The sequence below is a fragment of the Rhinatrema bivittatum genome, chromosome 3, assembly GCF_901001135.1.
Source record: "Rhinatrema bivittatum chromosome 3, aRhiBiv1.1, whole genome shotgun sequence".
NCBI lineage: Eukaryota > Metazoa > Chordata > Amphibia > Gymnophiona > Rhinatrematidae > Rhinatrema > Rhinatrema bivittatum.
The window spans coordinates 311,468,559-311,486,700 of NC_042617.1; the positions used below are offsets into that span (position 1 = coordinate 311,468,559).

At 43.2% G+C, this 18,142-nt stretch overlaps 1 protein-coding gene across 1 annotated transcript in view; it reads left to right on the top strand.

The window, feature by feature from the left end:
* The window catches only part of CALCOCO1 (calcium binding and coiled-coil domain 1), a 167,075-nt gene that overhangs the window by 61,443 nt on the left and 87,490 nt on the right, over positions 1 to 18,142 (top strand). Inside the window, exons 2-8 of the mRNA XM_029595193.1 lie at positions 280 to 480; positions 2,189 to 2,291; positions 3,262 to 3,452; positions 9,439 to 9,597; positions 10,533 to 10,681; positions 11,148 to 11,238; positions 11,449 to 11,604. Coding sequence (XP_029451053.1) covers positions 313 to 480; positions 2,189 to 2,291; positions 3,262 to 3,452; positions 9,439 to 9,597; positions 10,533 to 10,681; positions 11,148 to 11,238; positions 11,449 to 11,604 — 1,017 coding nt within the window. The 5' untranslated portion in view covers positions 280 to 312. The remainder of the gene's footprint in view (positions 1 to 279; positions 481 to 2,188; positions 2,292 to 3,261; positions 3,453 to 9,438; positions 9,598 to 10,532; positions 10,682 to 11,147; positions 11,239 to 11,448; positions 11,605 to 18,142) is intronic.

Below are 18,142 nucleotides of genomic sequence, written 5' to 3' on the forward strand. Positions count from 1 at the left end.
AGGTCCTGAAGAGGAACTTCACGAGGAAGGAAGTTCCAGAGGAGGGGCAAGGCCTTAGAGAAGAACAGACTGAACTGACAAAAGAAAGGGTGACAGAGAGCAGGAAAACCAGTGTAGAACAGGAGCATTTGAGTAGATTCTGGGGGAGGTGAGGAATAAACACAAAGTGATAACACGTGGCCTGAGCTGTATCCTGAGGACTAATGTATTACTTTCTTTTCATCACAGAGCTCAGCTAAGAGTGTTCTGATGTATGTTTCTTGTCGCTTATCGTTTTAGAAGGTAGACAACAGTCTCATTACCGGCGCCACAATGGCAATGGAGGAGAGCGTGCTCAGGAAATCGCCGGGCCAGATAAAGTCTGACGTGATCTTTCTCAACGTGGCTCGGAGCTACATCCCAAACACCAAGGTGGAGTGCCACTACACCCTGCCCCCCACAATGAAATGGTCCGCAAGTGACTGGATTGGGATCTTCAAGGTATTGTCTCACTGCTCTGTCATGCTGCTGGTAAAAGTAGGAATTCTGGCCTCATGAGTAGAGCACACAGCTAAATCCTGAGCTATGAGTACATGATCCTCATCTATCACTGTCTTTCTGGGTGTAATCTTGGGGGAGTTGTTTTCTCTTCCTGAGCCTTATTTCTAATCTGAAATCTGCCTCTGACTCTCTGTGCTATCCTGGGCAAGACACTTTATGTCTCTGTGCCACCGCTCTGTTGCTGGCTGTTTGACCTTGAGACTGCCTGAGTTTACCCAGCAGCAGTAATAATAGCATGCCTTCCCTCTGTTCTACTTGTAAGATTTCATGCAGTCTGACTACCAGAAATGTGCTGCCAGGCAATCTGCACCAGAGTTGACTGCATTCATTTTTTTGAAATTTTAAACTATAAAACATGTTGATGGTAATCTTGGATGAAAGGTGATGTCGGAATCCAAACTGGTACCTCGATAAATTACAGAAAGAAGAGAGAACATAATGAGCCAATGAATGGGGAATTTGCAGGAGCTATAAATTAAAAGAATACTTCTGAACACTTCTACAACTTCTTGAAAAATCTGCATTTAACACCAGTGGGTCCAGTTGTTTCCAGGCTCCAGAATAGGATAGGATTCCTGTCATGTTACTAGACTAGGATGGCCTGAGTATCATCTATGCTAACATAGGTAGAGTCACTAAATGGCTCTAAGGAATCAGGGAGAGGCTTTAAAAAGAGCAGGTCCATAGATGCAGTAGTGGTAAAACCAGGACTGGTCTAGCCTGTCCCTGAGGACATGAGGTCAACTGATAATCCTAGGTCAAAAAAACACAGATATCCCAGCCCAGAATAACAAGGTAGCAACTCTTGTTAGGTAACACATGGAAACATTTCTACATACACACCCTGAATCCGGGAGAGGATCATAAGATTTCACTAAGGAGTCTGTTACTGCACTTGTAAAATGCCCTAATGTCAACAAACCTGTACATATTTTGCATTTAAGGTCCCAGTGCATGATGATGATGCTACTTGACAAATCATAAAGCATACATTTTTTTTCAGCTGAATTATAAGTATTTATTTTATTTTATTTATTTAAACATTTTATATACTTATTTTATCCCTCCGCCGATACCTATTCATTGTAATTTCCACACTGTTGTTCTGCTGTAAACCGATATGATGTCCCCACTAATATCGGTAAAGAAGTCTTTAAATAAATAAATAAATAAATAAATAAATAAATAAAAATACTGTTATTCCATATTTAGAGCCCAACAGTTTATAGATAACATTCATAATATCAATATAAAAGAAAACATTTATAAAAGAAAATAGTAATAAAATAAAATAATACACAACTAAAATAATTAATACATTACAAATTATCACCTTTAATCCCTCTCACTTCCAGCATATATATAACTTTAAATTCTCTCATCATTAATAATTCTGTTCGTTGCTCTACAAGTCACATTCTCAATCTCTTAAGTAAGATTATGTGCGTTTTTAAACAACCATATTTTTAACTCACATTTGAAGCTCTACATATCAGTTAAAGTAGGTAACATCTCGGGCAATGAACTCCACAGTTTAGGACCTGCTAGGGAATACGCACGGTCCCACATGAACATGACTCTTCCCCCAGTGCTCATGTGTAGGTGCTCTGGAGTCTCTGTTCATGCCTGGCCTACCATTCTCTTCCAGATAGAGGCCTGCTCAGTACAGGATTATTATACCTTTGCCTGGTCCCTCTCCCCTGATGGCTGCGGAAAAGAACTGCCCATCCACTGCAGTGTCCAGTTCCAAGGTGAGTGGATGACATGCTGGCCCTGAACTAGTTGAGGGGCCTGAATCATCTTTTGGGAATGCTGCTAGGGAAACAGAGAAGGGTAGAAGAATCCTCTGTACCGCCAACTTCCACCCAAATCTTTTGCTTCCTTCACAAAAATATCTGCCACATGTGACTAGAGAAAAAAGCGCTGGTAATGATTGATGCTTGGATGGGATTCTGTTTTATATGAGCAGTTGGGGAGCCCAAAATATGTGTCTTTTATAAAAAAACAAAAATTTAAATTTAAAAAAAAAAAGGGGGAGGATTTGTTGTAGCAGAGAGTGATTCTGATGAGCAGCACTGAACAGGACAGGACTTTGGCAGGTTTTAACTAGTTCTTAGCCAGGGGTTTGGTATACATGAAAGCAGTGTAACCTATGGGGTTACACTGCTTTCATGTATTATAGGGCAGGGAGACTAATACCTTTTATTGGCCCAGCATAAGAATTATCCAAACATGTTGTCTTGCATGGCCTTTGAGGTCCATAATTCCCTTCTTCAGATGCCTTTAGAGTTCGTGCAGTTCGGAAGGCCCTGTACATTGTCATCTTTGTTTTATTTTTATGTCAGTTCAATAAAATGTATCACAAAGGATCCATTTCTCTCCAGGACTAATAGGGCTGTTTGAGTTGTGTACTGCAAGGCTGTATTATTACAGGGATCTGGGCTCTGGGCATGGAAGGTGTGGGGAGAGGGAAAACTACTGTGATAGTGGATGCAAAGGGACTAAGAGAAGCAAGATGGCAGTAGATGTATCCTACTAGAGCAGAGTGAACAATGGAATGCCATTGTATGGAAACAGAACAATGAAAAAATAATAAACTAGCATTTACTAAGTATGTCTTTAAACTGAACTTGCCACAAAAAAAAATGCCATTACAGAAATAAAGTAAAATAGCTAACCGGTCAGCTCACACACTCTTGTGTCTCTGCTCTTTGTCCCCAGCATACTACCTGCCCCGGCCTGGAGAGCAGCAGTACCAGTTCCGCTATGTGGACAGCCATGGTGGGGTGCGTGGCCAGAGCTCCCCTTTCACTTTCAGTGAACCCCATCCCATGGATGAGCTGGTGACCCTGGAGGCTGACGAAGCCCACATGGACATGCTGCTGGTGGTCCCCAAAGCCACTGTGCTACAGGTGACATCCCAAAGAGGGCAGGGGTTCATCCGGGGACTCTTAGCAGAAGGTCTGTGCCATGCATGGCAGTTGGCAATGTCCTATAACTTTTTGTGTGCAAAAACGTTCTCTGGTGCAGCATAGTATACAAATTTGTGCACAGTTTTCTTTGAAAGACCATTTTATTTTCCTTTTCTTGTACTTGATATGGTTTCCTGTGTGCACTTATTTCTCAACCTGTGTGCATGTGCACAGCTTATAGGGAACACTGTTGGTGATACCTGCCCTACTATCAAGGGGGAATCTTGCTTTTTAGTTTATCAAATACTTCACAGTGACAGCGCTTCTGATGCAGATCAAAATTAATATTTGTCAAGAGGGTGAGGGAGGGCTAGCCTGATGGCACAGCTGAATGCTGCCTTGCAGGCAATCTAAGTTCAATTCTCAGACTTAGAGGTCTGTTCCCTGGGCCAGCTGACACTTGTGATGTTGTAGAGGCATTGTCCTCAGCTCCCAAGGGAGGGACTCCCAGCCATTGCTCAACAGCATCACCTACAGGTGGATTTTGGTTATACACACATATCAGAAAATGGGAGCCACAGCCTGAGGCCCTCTTCTGAGGACTGTCATTGCTGTGGCTGGGCCAGAGAGGGAAGATGATAGGGCTTAATTCTGAAAATGGCTTGGTAACTGTGAATGAAAGTTCAATGTACTTCACCTCCTCCCCCTATATAAATTGCAGCAGGCATGGTTGGCACAGGTTTTGAATGGGCTTGAAAGGAGAGTCAGGTCAAAAAAACAAATTGCATTTTAAGATGGTTTTAGAATGAATGTCTCCTTCTGCAGACAATGTGGTAAGCCAGGAACATTTTTCCCTGAGTGGTACATATGTCTAGTAGCAAGCCTGGATTTGCCAAGAGGCACACTAGACCTATTTCTTGGGCAGCAGGCTGGCTGAAGATTTGTCTCCCAGTTGAGCTGAATTTCACTCAACAGAGTACAGCCCTCTGCTTCCTGCTTCAGTCCCCTTTCCTCCCAGGAAGTGTTCAGGGAAGAGGAGGAGAGGGTCTGAGACTAGAGCAGATATAGCAGAGCAAAGAAGAGCCCCTCTTGTCATTCAGTTACAGCAGGGGAGGGGTGAGCCTGGAGCAGACAGAGCAAAGGCTGATAATTTTGAGAAGGTTAAGTGGGGTTGAGAGGGCTCATTGGAGGGTGAGGAGAGTAGCTGGGGGAAGAGGGGGATTGGCTGGAGAGGGGAGATGTCTGTTTCTGAGAAAGAGGAAGATAGGGGGCGGTGTTCATATGTGTGTGTCAGAGAAGGGACTGGCGCTGGGTTATGTGTATGCCAGATTGGATGGGAGATTAGAGAGGGGATGGGAAAGCAAGAGGGAGCAGGACTGGAACACAGTAGTGATACCTTTATCCTCCATTGCAATTATTTATTTATTTATTTATTTTAAGTTTTTCTATACCGGCATTCGCAATAGATATCGCATCATGTCGGTTTACAATTAACAAGTGGATAGGTAACAAAAAGGTAAAAACTAACATTTATCTTAATAATAATAATAATAATAATAATAATAATAATAGTTGTAGTAATAATAATAATAAAACATTAAATTAGACTTCCTCCCCTACTCTTTGATCTCAGATTATATCCCCAGAACCTGGAACTTCCATTCTTTCCTACTCTCGTTTCTCACCAAATTCTGAGAATGCTCCCTATCCCAAATTCCTGATCCCAGATCCTGCCTCCTGTGATCCCCTTCCTATGCCTTCTCCCCAGGTCTCAATCTCAGATTCCTGATTCTCTCCCTCAATCTTCCCTGTCTCCCTTCCTCTCCATTCCTGGTCCCTTTTCCTCTCCTCTCCTCCCCGTATTCCCAGTCCTCTCACCTTCTCCTTATCTCTTCTTTATCCTCCTTCCTGTCCTCTTCCCATACCTGTTCTCACCTTCTCCTTCTTCTCTCCCCATCCCTGAGATATCTTCCCTGTACTGATACTTGAGATCCCTTTTCCTTATTGAATAAAAACAAAATAAGTTTATATAAGCACAAGCAAGGTTGGAAAACGACTATTTTTATAATACAAAAGATGGAAATGTTTGCTAGTGTGCTTTAGAATTTTCGAATTCTGTTCACAGAATCTACCTCTGACCTGTCGCAAGAAACTGTGGGGCTGCGGGAGGGGAGGTGTGGTCAATAGTACCACTAGTGCCTAGGGGCACCAAAATCTTAAATCTCTCACTGGTAATCCAGAAAGTTTGGGTAAAGAGCCATAAATGCTAGCAGACAGATCATGCACTTGCTTTTTCTACTTGATATAACTTGTGGCAGGATGGCCTGAACATTTTTTTCTAATTTAAAACTCGTAATGGTTCACTGTTCAGGCAAGGAAAATGGCTTGAGAGAATGTGGGAAACCACAGCTATGGACAAACTGGCTGCCTCTCTTCATTAGAGTTATAGGAAGGTTAGGGCCCAAACTTAAAAGCATTGGTCACGCTAAAAGGCTCATGTACGCAAGTATGTGGGCTGCACGTGAGCAATGTGGATTTTAAAAGCTGCTAATTGCACACGTACATGTGGGTGCCTGAGCTGCGGGAAAGGGGCAGGGCCAACAGTTACGCGCATAAATCTGTATTTTAAATCTGGAGGCTGCAGCGTATGATGTTAGCCGCATATATTTACTGCTGCTTTTGATGAGGTGCAAGTCTAGAGAAATCGCGTTTTGGGCCTAACATGACAGGGTGAGGAGTCCAGGTCAACTGGGGGGAGTTCAGGATAAAGAACCAGAGGGGTATGGATGACCTCCAGATTGACTGAACAAACTGGCGGAATAATTGGAAAAACTGGGAATGTCCTTCGCGTGAGCATGCTTCTCAGTACAGGAGTATTTTGAGGATATTTTTGGCAGTATCAATGATAGCATCCCTTTTATGTTTTAAGATATAAGAAAAAAATTCCTGTTTGGTATTTCTTTTTATATGATTTGGGTTTTCTTATTTGTGATTAACTGTACTGTTAAATTTCAGATATGATTTAAAAAAAAAAAAAAGAGAAAGTAAGATTTAGCGCTAATGGCTTGTGTCCTTACTTAAATAAGCATCATTATATCCAGCTTGAATAAGAGTTATGATATATGGGTGTGGGGATAAGTTATTTGGAGAGGGGTAGGGCTATGTTCCTTTAACCTGTTTTTTATGTTAATATTTTGGTTGATAAAGAGAAAATGAAAACCGCTTCAGGAAACTAATTGTACTGTATACAGAGTTAGATTTCACATTTGAATGTTTTACTTGATAGTTATGTTGTTCTTTTGGGATATGGTTTTTTAATAAAATTGTAAATTAAAAATAAGAAATAAAAAAATACCATGCCTCCTCCCCTTTCTTGTTTTTGGAAAGTCAAGCAATTTCACTATTTTACTGGCCTCATTTTGGGAAGTCAAAATAAGAATCACATGGAGTTTACCCCAAAATAAGTAAATAATCGGAAACACTGGTAAACACATTTCTGGGAACATTTTGTTTCCTCCACAACCTTCGGTGAAGCAAGTAGATTTTAACAAGCTGAACACAAATATGCATTTATTATGTCTGTATCACGTACTGTTTGCCAGAAAAGTGTGATATACATTAAGCATTGTTATGTGTCTGTATCGGCATAAGTTATAATGGCAATGTTGGCACCAGAAAACAAAACTAAAAATATTTTGCCACAGATTTTTGTTTATAATCACTGTCCAACGCTTCGCAGATGAGAGTCCAACAATAGTCACCCAGCATGGAGGGGTTCCACTTGCCTTGATACCGTTTCTCCATTTTGACAATGTCTTGTTGAAACCTTTCACCATGTTCGTCACTCACAGCGCCAGGGTTGTCTGGGAAGAAGTCCAAGTGGGAATGAAGAAAATATATCTTCAATGACATTTGCCCTTCATCAATTTGTATGCCTGAAGCAGATTTTCAACCTGTTCGACATAGTCTGCTGCCTTATAGTTGCCTAGAAAGTTACAAACGACATTCTTGAAGGCTGTCCACGCAACACGTTCTGTACCTTGCAGAAGGACTATCAAAGTGGCTGTCTTTCATCACAGCTCAGATTTGTGGGCCAACGAAAACACCTTCTTTTATCTTGGTATCACTTATACGTGGAAACATTCGCCGCAAATAATCAAAGGCTTTACTTTGCATGTTCATTGCCTTAACAAAGTTTTTCATCAGCCCAAGTTTGATGTGCAAAGGTGGAAGAAATATCTTAAATGGATCCACCAATGGGTCGTGTGCAACATTCTTCTGCCCTGGAACCAACTTCTTGCGGAGAGGCCAGACTTTTCTGACGTAATGCGAATCTCTTGCTCGACTATCCCACTCACAAAGTAAGCAACAATACTTGGTGTAACCAAGCTGCAGACCCAGTAGAACTGCAACTACCTTGAGATCACCACACAAATTCCAGTTGTACCTCGAGTATTCAATGTGGTTCAGCAGTAGCTACATGTTCTCATACGTTTCTTTCATATGAACGGCATGTCCAACAGGTATTGATGGGTAGATATTGTCGTTGTGCAGCAAAACAGTCTTCAAACTTAAGCTTGATGAATCAATAAACAGTCGTCATTCTGTTGGGTCATGGTCACATCCGAGAGCACAAAACAATCCATTGATGTCACAGCAAAATGTCAGACTGTCTACTTTGTTGAAATATTTTGTCAAATCTTCATGACAGCTGCAAAATACTGAAATTTTCGTATCAGATGACAAAAGATTCCATCCTTGCACCCAAGCAACTCCGCCTGACTCTTCGATAAAGCCAAATCTCTGACCAGATCATTCAGCTCTGACTGAGATATTAAATGAGGATCGCTGGATGTTGATGGCACAAAGTCAGGATCAGCCGCAGCTTCTATCTGCGATGGCTCGCCATCATCGCCTACCTCCTCAAGTGTCCACACCTCTGGCAGTTTTGGAACAGGAAGACTGTCGTCTCATTGCTGATGCAAGGTTAGGGTACTCAATAAACTTCCTGTTCTTTGATGAGTATCCTGGACACATTCATCATGCAGAAGTAACAGTCAGTTATATGATCTTTCTGTTCCCTCTATATCATTGGGATGGCAAACGGCATGGATGGTCGCACACCTTTCAGCCAAGCTCGCAGACTACTGGTGCAAGATGTGTCACATATATGAGGAGCCCATGCTCTGTCCTGGTCACCAATTTTGCACCCGAATTATAACTCGTATGCCTTCTTAATGAGTGCAGTCATACTCCTTTTCTGTGCTTTCAGAGTAAACTCACCACAGATGTAACAAAACGTGTCACGGCTATTACGACATTGGTGCGACATTTCATAAAGTATATGAAATTAAATCCACAAGCTTTAAACTCAACAGTTTTAGCAATACTATTCGCTCATTCACACAGACATTGCATAGGAGACTACTCATTGCTGCTGCTTATATAAGGCTGCGTCATCATGGAAACAAGTTGGAATCTTGCTGCCGAGCTGGGGCTTGCCCGAGCAAGTTCTGGCATGATCAGGCAGAGTTTCTTGGTGTATTTTTAAAAAAGTTAGTCTATTACATGTTACATTGCTTATGGCTGTCAAAAATATGACATGAATTTTAAAAATCATAAAAACTACTGTCCAGCAAGAAAATATATGTACGTGAGATTATATTTTAAAATTTCACAATTATTGTAACACAAAATTGGCCGTTTCTCAAAAACCTTATGTGATGTACAAATTTCAAAGTAATATCTGTGATCAGCCTCAAAAAATCTATTTGGAACACCAAAAAGCCTGAAGGAAACAAAAACTTTGTTTACCAGTGAATCAGTTGTGCCTGTCAGTGATTTTTGAAAGTTGTCAGCTATCCTGAAAGGAGTTACTTAATGTTGCCTTTCCCTGGTTTTTGGGGAACAGCCATGTTGGGAAGAGAATCACCAAACAACATCACTGACGCCCTTTCTTATTTCTCCTTGTCCTATCTTCTCACAGCATCAGCTGGAGGACAGTCAGCAGGAGAGGAACACCCTGATGAGGGTGAAGCTGCAGCTGGAGGAGGAAGTGGGGGACCTCAAGAACAGAATCGAGCAGGCAGAGCAGACGCTGGGAACCACAAAAGCCGAGTATGACAAACTGACAGAGAAATACAAGGTAAGAGTGATTCTGAGGGTGTGTACATATTACATGTGCTCAGCAGTGTGACTGGTCCCTAGAGGTTATTTCCAACAGCATGTGTTCACTTATGGGACTGGTCAGTGGAGGAGAAATGAGAGAAGAATCAGATTAATACTGACAGGTGTGTGCGCTCACTGATGGGACTGGTCAGTGGAGGAGAAATGAGAGAAGAATCAGATTAATACTGACAGGTGTGTGTGTTCACTTATGGGACTGGTCAGTGGAGGAGAAATGAGAGAAGAATCAGATTAATACTGACAGGTGTGTGCGCTCACTGATGGGACTGGTCAGTGGAGGAGAAATGAGAGAAGAATCAGATTAATACTGACAGGTGTGTGTGTTCACTTATGGGACTGGTCAGTGGAGGAGAAATGAGAAGAATCAGATTAATACTGACAGGTGTGTGCGCTCACTGATGGGACTGGTCAGTGGAGGAGAAATGAGAGATGAACCAGATTAATACTGATAAGTGTGTGCGCTCACTGATGGGACTGGTTAGTGGAGGAGAAATGAGAGATGAACCAGATTAATACTGACAGGTGTGCGCTCACTGATGGGACTGGTTAGTGGAGGAGAAATGAGAGAAGAATCAGATTAATACTGACAGGTGTGCGCTCACTGATGGGACTGGTCAGTGGAGGAGAAATGAGAGATGAACCAGATTAATACTGACAGGTGTGTGCGCTCACTGATGGGACTGGTTAGTGGAGGAGAAATGAGAGATGAACCAGATTAATACTGACAAGTGTGTGCGCTCACTGATGGGACTGGTTAGTGGAGGAGAAATGAGAGATGAACCAGATTAATACTGACAGGTGTGTGCTCACTGATGGGACTGGTTAGTGGAGGAGATATGGGAGATGTTTATCACTGCTCTCAGTTCTACCTCCCTGCTCACCATGCTTTTACAGGATCTCTCAGCTTCAGAAACTGTTGTGAGAGAGGAGCGAGATGCACTGAGTCGTCATCAGGCAGATCACATGGCCAGGATCCTGGAGCTGGAGGAGGACATGCAGGTTATCAGCAAGAAAGTGCTGGAGAAAGAGGAGGAGCTGGGCAGGTAATGAGAGTGGTGAGGTCTCAAGCAGCCAGATTCAGGACCATAAACAAAGTTAGAAAAGAGGAGGTTTTTGCTTAATTCTGTTGGTTATGTGGGAGTAACTCACTGGTTCTCAAATCCAGGCCTTCAACCCCTCACCGACAGATCTGGTTTTCAGGATATCCAGAGTGAAAGTTCATGACATACATTTGCAGACATTTAGTCAGAGAGCCTGGTGAATTGGCATACTTTAGTTATCTTGAAAACTGAAGCTCCCCAAAGAGCAGTAACTGGATTTCAGAAGCATTGGTATAAGAAGTCAGGAAGAGGCCCAGACTCTGATAGCTGTGCCAGCCTTTTGCCCTCCCTTTGGTGGGAGTAAGATGCTTGAGACAGGATTGTCCCCAGTGCATTTCCTGTGGTTTGATTGTCATTCATACTCTGTAAGGATCTCTGCCATGTTCATACAGCTTTGTCTCTCTCGCAGGATGAAACACAAGGTTTCATGCCTGGAAGCTGAGCAGGAAAAACTCAGCCAGCAACTAAAGCAGGAGCGCACAGAGAAGGATCAGTACCAGGTGGGTCACGGAAATGTATATGTGCATGTATGTATATGCGTCAGGCAAGTGACAGGCAGAAGGCAGGTGTATGTAAGTGCATGTGAGAGAAAGGGGGGAGAGGGAACAGACAGAGGCCAGGATCTTGTTGCTTTATATGCGAAGAATCTGGTTTATTAGATTGAAGACTTACATTATGTTTGTTTGGGATGTTATTTTTGTGATTTATAGCATGCACTACAAGTCTCTCAACAGGAGAGCAGGAAGCTGTCTCGTGAGCTGGAGGATGTGAAGGCCTGCCTGGGAGAGCAGGATTCTCAGACACGCCAACTTCAGGAGGAAGTGGGCAAGCTGCAGGACAGACTGACAGCAGCTCAAGGAGGAAAGGTCTGTATAAACTGCAGGACAGACTAAGAGGAAAGGTCTGTGCAACCTGTGGGACAGATTTAACTGTATTTCATGGAACAAGGGCCTGTACAAACTGCAGGCCAGACTGACAGCAGCTCAAGGAGGAACAGTCTGAAAATTGCATACAAAAAGGCCATTTTCCTAAGTCATTTCCCCTCTCTGAAAATGGTACATCCTCAATGCAGCAAATAGACTTGAAAGCACATAGAGAAGATTTCCCAAAGGCGTATATAGATTGTTAGAGGAAAAATACGTGCAGAAATTGCATTTTCAGATTTGCATATGTAATTTTCAAGCAAAATTCTACCCATGCAAAAAACAGGTGAAGTTACTGTCTGTACTTTTGCTTTGAAAATTAGTGCAAAGCCTGCAGGTGCAAGGTATGCATGTTTTTTGTCCCAGAAGAAACAGGTTGAAGAGTACCTCAAAACTGAGGTAGAGGTCTAGCAAACTACAGGACATAGTGAACCACTCATGTATGATAGATTGGCAGTTGTTCAGGCAAGAGAGTTGTGACAAACTGCAGGAGAGAGTGGAAACAATTTGCAGAGGAAATGTCCTGCTTTGGGGTTATTTGTGCCTTTCTCCTATTCCTACCACTAAGGCAGGGGTGGCCAACCGACATCTTGCAAGCCACATGCGGCTCTTTCAAGTTCAAACTGTGAATCCCGAAGTCCTCCTCACCGCTAATGAATACACGCAAATTAGTCTCATCTACTTCCTGCATGCTGTGATTGTTCCCTCTCTCAGCAGCCAGTTTGCAAGTGGAAGTTGTAAGTTTTCAACGCTAGAGCAGACCCAAGGTAGTGTCCCAGACTCCCACGCCCCTGAACAATTCAGTGAGCCGGCCGAGAAACCCTTTTACTGCCACCTCCCCTCACAACAACTCTGCTTGTACAGGAATGAGGCAGCCAGGGTACCTCCAGTTGCTGCCTCACCGCCACTCAGTACCTCTTACAGCTTTCCTCTGTGGCTGGCCGGCCCCTCCCTCCCATGCTCAGCCACAACAAAAGAAAGAACAGCATTGGAAACCTATAGACCAGGGAACCAGGTGTGGGTCACAGCAGCCATAGCCTGTCCAACTTTGGGCAGGGTGTGGGCGGAGTTTGGAGGCAGAAAGACCTCCTCTCTTGGCAAAACATAGGGGCAGACTACATAGCCTAAAAGAGGACAGATTGACTTACCAGTCCTCTGCACTCCCTTCAGCTTGTTGCGTCTATCATTTTAAGCTGCTGGTGCCTTTAATCAAATGAATGCGTTTCCTGCAGCCAAGCCTCTGCATGTCTCCTGTCCTTTCTACAGCCACGCAATTCAAACATCAGCTGTTTGAACCTTGGGGCACTCCATAGATACAAAGTGCCGTGTGGATCAGAGAGCTGACGTGTGAACCGCATGGCTGCAGGAGGAACAGAAGAGGCCGGCAGTGGCTGCAGAAGTAATATTCATTTGGTTAAAGGCACCGGTGCTGGGTAGGAGGAGTAGCCTTGGAGGCATAGAGACACAAGTCAAAGGGGAGGGGAAGAGCTCGGCAAGAACAGTAAACAGATTTGGAGTGCATCGGAAAGTAAGAGATGGGGAAGGAGATAGAAGACTCAGGAGCAAGTGGAGGAAAGGGGTCTTGATTGGTGGGGGAAGGGAGGAGGGCAGAGAAAAACCGGGACTGAGAGACTGAGTGGGACAGCAGGAGGAGAATGGGACTTGAGGACTGAGGGGACAGCAGGGGTATGGGAATTTGAGGGGAAGAGCAGAGAAAGAACAGAGACCTGGGGATTTTAAGGGGACAGATGAGGAAGCATGAGGGACTGGGATTTGGGGGGAGAGCAGGGACTTGACAGTGGTGGTAGGGGGAGGTAGAACAGATATTTGTAGACTGACTAGGGCATTGGGGATGTAGTGGGGTGTGGGGGGAGAACAGTGAAAACTTGCAATTGGGTGGATATGAATGGGGTGTGTAAAACGGGCTGGAGAATATGAGCCAAGGTATATGAGAAATCAGAGAAGAGAGCTGAAAGGTGAAGAAGAGCTGAGAAGTGGTGTGAATGATCTGAAGGACTGGGAAGAGGATGACAGGCAGTGGAAAGGATGCCGGTGCTATGAAAGAGTGAGAAAGTTCAAAGGGCTGGGTTTGGAAAAGGGATGAGAAGGCAATGAAAGAGGGTAATAGGCTGGGAAGGGGATAAAAGACTGAAAAAAGGGGCTGGAGGGCAGGGTAGGTCACGAACTGCAAGGGAGGTGCATTTCAACTCCCGCTTGCCCTGATCAGGAGGAGGAGGAAGAGAGAAGCAGTGGGTTGGGCAGTGGTGGGGGAAGAGAAAGGATGGGAACCAAAGTTATTTGGCTTTGGGATCCCCAACCAAAAAGGAGTTCCTCTGCTCCTGCTCGACATTTCCTTCTGGAGTCTCACCAGCCACCCAGCAAGGGGAAGAAGGGCAAGTGTGTGAGCACGTGTGGCAGCATAAGTGTGTGCGAGAGAGTCTGTGAGTAAGTGTGTGGGAGAGCATGTGTGTGAACACTAGAGGATCTGTGAGCCATATGTGTGGGAGAGCATGTGCATATATATACGAGAGAGCGTTGAGCATGTGTGTAGGAGAGCATGCGTGTGAGCCCGTAAAAGAGTATGTGAGTTAGTGATCATTTGTATTTGTGAGTGAGAGACTGTGTATGAGTGAGCATGTGAGCGTATATGTGAGAATGAAGATGTGTGTGTTAAAGAGTGTATATGAGAGAGAGAGAGAGAGGGGAGAATGTTTGTGCACTCCCTCCATCCCAAACCCATACACAACAATCTTAGGGTGACTGAAAATCAAAAGATCCCAGGTTTGGAGAGCAGGGGTTTTAAATTCCTTATCGGTTTTAATTATTGGGTGTTACTTGATGTGTCAGTTTTTTGAAGTATTTTATTGGTGTTTGGGACAGTTTGAAAAATTTTATAATGACTTTTTAATTATTAGATGTTCTATTCATTAGCTATTTTAAAAATATTTTTATTATGTTGAATGTTTTATATTTCTTGATTTTATTGTTTGATGTTTTATGAGGAATGGAAATGTTTGTTTTTTCATTGTTGCACTGTGTAAGAGATTCTGGCTTGTTGTGGTTTCTAGTTTAGTTTAAGTCTGCACATTTCTGTTTCTATTCTCTTTATTCTGAATTTGGTGGGGGTCTGTCTGTGTTCTGCATGTGTGCAGGGGTGGCCAACTGGTGTCTCGTGAGCCGCATGCACCGGCTGTGGAACTAGTGACTCTCCTGGAGAGTGAGTATGCTGAGTAGTGGGAATGAGAAAGGGAGGGGGCAGCTGTAGGCTGCATAAGGGCTGGCAGCAAGCAAGCAAATTGGCAGTGCTGGGGCAGGGGAAATGAGCAGCAGCACAACAGCAAAATGTGTGTATATATATGTGTCTCTATGTCTGAGAGGCTAAATGTGTGTATGTGTCTTGGAGGGGGGGAAGATAGACTTTGCCTTTTCTTTCAGATGGGGGGAGGGGGCATCACCTCCCGCTCCCACGTAAAAAGCATGGCAGCTCTCTGCCTCTGTGAATTCTGATTTTGTGGCTGTCAATGTGTGAAAGGTTGGCCACTCCTGCACTAAGGAGTTAATCCCTGTGAGACTGATGACACTTCTTTGTTGTATTGTATTATATGATTTACGTTTCCCTTTTGTATTGTGAGGTGTTTATGGCACATTTCTTCCTTTTGTGTTGTGAAATATTGTTCTATCTCCTGTGTGATTCTTGTGTCCACTTTGTATTGTGACATTTAGGATGCCAGCTTTCAGAGCTAGCGAGATCCTTTCCTTAGGCAATGCTATGCAAGCGAAGCTGGATTTCATGTATGATAAGGTCCAAGATGGCTGTGAGTGCATGGTGCAGCTCTGTTGCCTGTCATGCATGTAGCATTAGATTAATAAAACAGAAAGTTCCATCCAGAACAAAGTCCACTTTTCCAGGATGTGCATGTGTGTACGTGATCCTCATGTTCCCCGGACATATCTTGCAAATTTCATGTCAATAGAATACCAAACTGAAAAGTTATTAGGGAAACACACACACACACACACTATACCTCATAAGCCTTCTTTCCCTTCAGAAAGGAAGCTAAAAACAGTACATAGATGCTCAGCTACCAAGTTATAAAGGTGCTGATTAGGTCGGATCAGTGTGTGAATAGTGTTAAAGAATATACAGATTGTACACTATTAAGAATAAAGAATGCATTGTGACTAACTGGTAATTAAGTTAGTTTATTTTCTCCGAGGACAAGCAAGATGGCAGTCCTCACACATGGGTGACGTCATTGTATGGAGCCTGGCCTGGAACTTAGATCTCAAAGATTCTAGAGCTTTCAGCATGCCCTACTGAGCATGTGCAGCTGTAGTTATCACCCTGCCCCCTAGGCAGAGTCCTTCAGTCCATGATGTAGCTAATACATGGAGAAATCATCTCTCAGGGGAGGCAGGTGGGTTTTGTGAGGACTGGCATCTTGCTGACATCGGAGAACACCTGTTACAGGTAAGCATCTCTGCTTTATTTGATAAAAACCACCTTTCTTCCATTTAAGAACCAAGGCTGTTTACAATTAAAAATAAATAATTATCTAACAATCACAATTTCTAAGGCATAAAACAAACATAGAAACAGATACAATAAATAATAATCATAAAACAAAACTATGCATGTAAAAGACAGAGCCAGTGTAACACAGTTACAGCAGAGTGCTACACTTCATGGCCTTGCTAAAAAGCAATGTTTTCAAGCCCTTTCTGTACTTACTACAATCTTTTTCTAACCAGAATGCCAGGGGATGAGCGTTCCAAAAGGAGGAGGCTAAAAAGGATGCCATTTCCTTTTATTTTCAAGCCTAATTTCTTTAAAACTAGGAATTTCTAGAAGCTTCTTTCACTCAATGGGTGGGTGCATAAGGAACTAACATACTGACTAGAAAAGATGGACTGCCAAAATGAAAAGCTTTAAAACCAAGACAGAATTTTTTAAATTGAGTATGCAAAGAGACAGAAAACCATTTAAGACTTTGTAGAAGCTTTGTTACATGGCCCTACTTAATTTTCCCAATGTTAAATTTGGCAGCTGAGTTCAAAACAGCTGGAAGATATGTTTATGTTGGAGAGTAAGACAAAAATGGTTTGTTTCTGTTTAGGCCTGTCTCTTGTTTGAATTCCCCTGTTCTTCTGACCCTGTGTGATGTGGTTTTTCCTATTAGGATTGCCACCAGCATTTCTGCTCTCCTGCGTTGTAGGCCAGAAATGTGTTCGCCAAACTGTTGTATCTATGCCTTTGTTTCTGATACATGTGGGTACCATTCAGGCATTTAACACCATGTAATCATATCAACCACATTGTATGTATTACTAGTAAATAAATCTTTAGTGTGGTGGGAATTACAGCAGTGGTTTTGATGTATGCACAAGTTTTGCATCTGCTATGTTTGCAGGTAAATGTCTGGAGGCTGTGATACCTTTTATTGGGCATCAACAATAGAACATTTAAAAAATGTAACAATAAGAAGAATTAATCAAAACAGCAAAATTCCAATATAGCCATGTTTCAGCAAAGTTGCCTACAAAGGGGAAAAATATTAAGACAAATAATTTAAAATTTAAAAAACTTTATAAAACAAAAGTCTCTGAATGAGGACTGCTGCTTTACGTGGGAGTGAAGTTAATAAATTAATACTTAGTAATGGTATCTATCAGCTGTACTGACACTTAGGGGTAGATTTTCAAAACAACGCGTGCGGTTCCCGGCATGCGCACATGGACATGCCAATTTTCTAACATGCGTGCACTGGTGCGCGCATGTTAGAAAATCAGATGGCCGCGCACATATGCGCTGGTTTTTAAAATCTGCACATGCATATGCGGGCAGAGCACGAGGGAGGGGGCACATTTTCGTAAAATTCACGTGGCGACGCAATCAGGCTTTCCCCAGTTCCCTCCCAATACGCTCCAATTAAAGAGCGAACTGGGAGGGAACTTCCCTACCCCCCTACCTACACTTCCTCCCTCTTCCCATCTCCTCCCCACCCTCTAAACTTAACCTACCTTTCCCTAAATTTTTTTAATTTATTACTCACTGCTCCGCCGGAGCAGAAGCAAATTATGCCAGCCGGCGCACGCTTCCCTGGAACAGCGGCTAATGGCTGTTGTCCTGGCCAACTTCCTTACTGCCTCACCCTGCCCCTCTCCACCCAGACCCCACCCCCCCGGCCTACCCCTTTTTCAGGGCCTGGCACTTGTGCGTGTACTGGGATTTACGCGCGTGACCGGGCCATATAAAATGGCCTTTGAAAATGAGTCCTTTAATATTCAGCGGAGCAAGAAAGAGGTAAGAGCATCTCTTCTCCGTTTGCTTTGGGTGCACTTTTGGAGGTTCTTTAATTGTAATTGACCAGCAAAGGCTGACCTCTCTCTAGCAGAAGGATTGATTTTGGCAATCATGGCTAGAGATTAGATTTATGTTCCCCAAATCCATGACTACAGTTTTTTCATGGAATCTTAACTG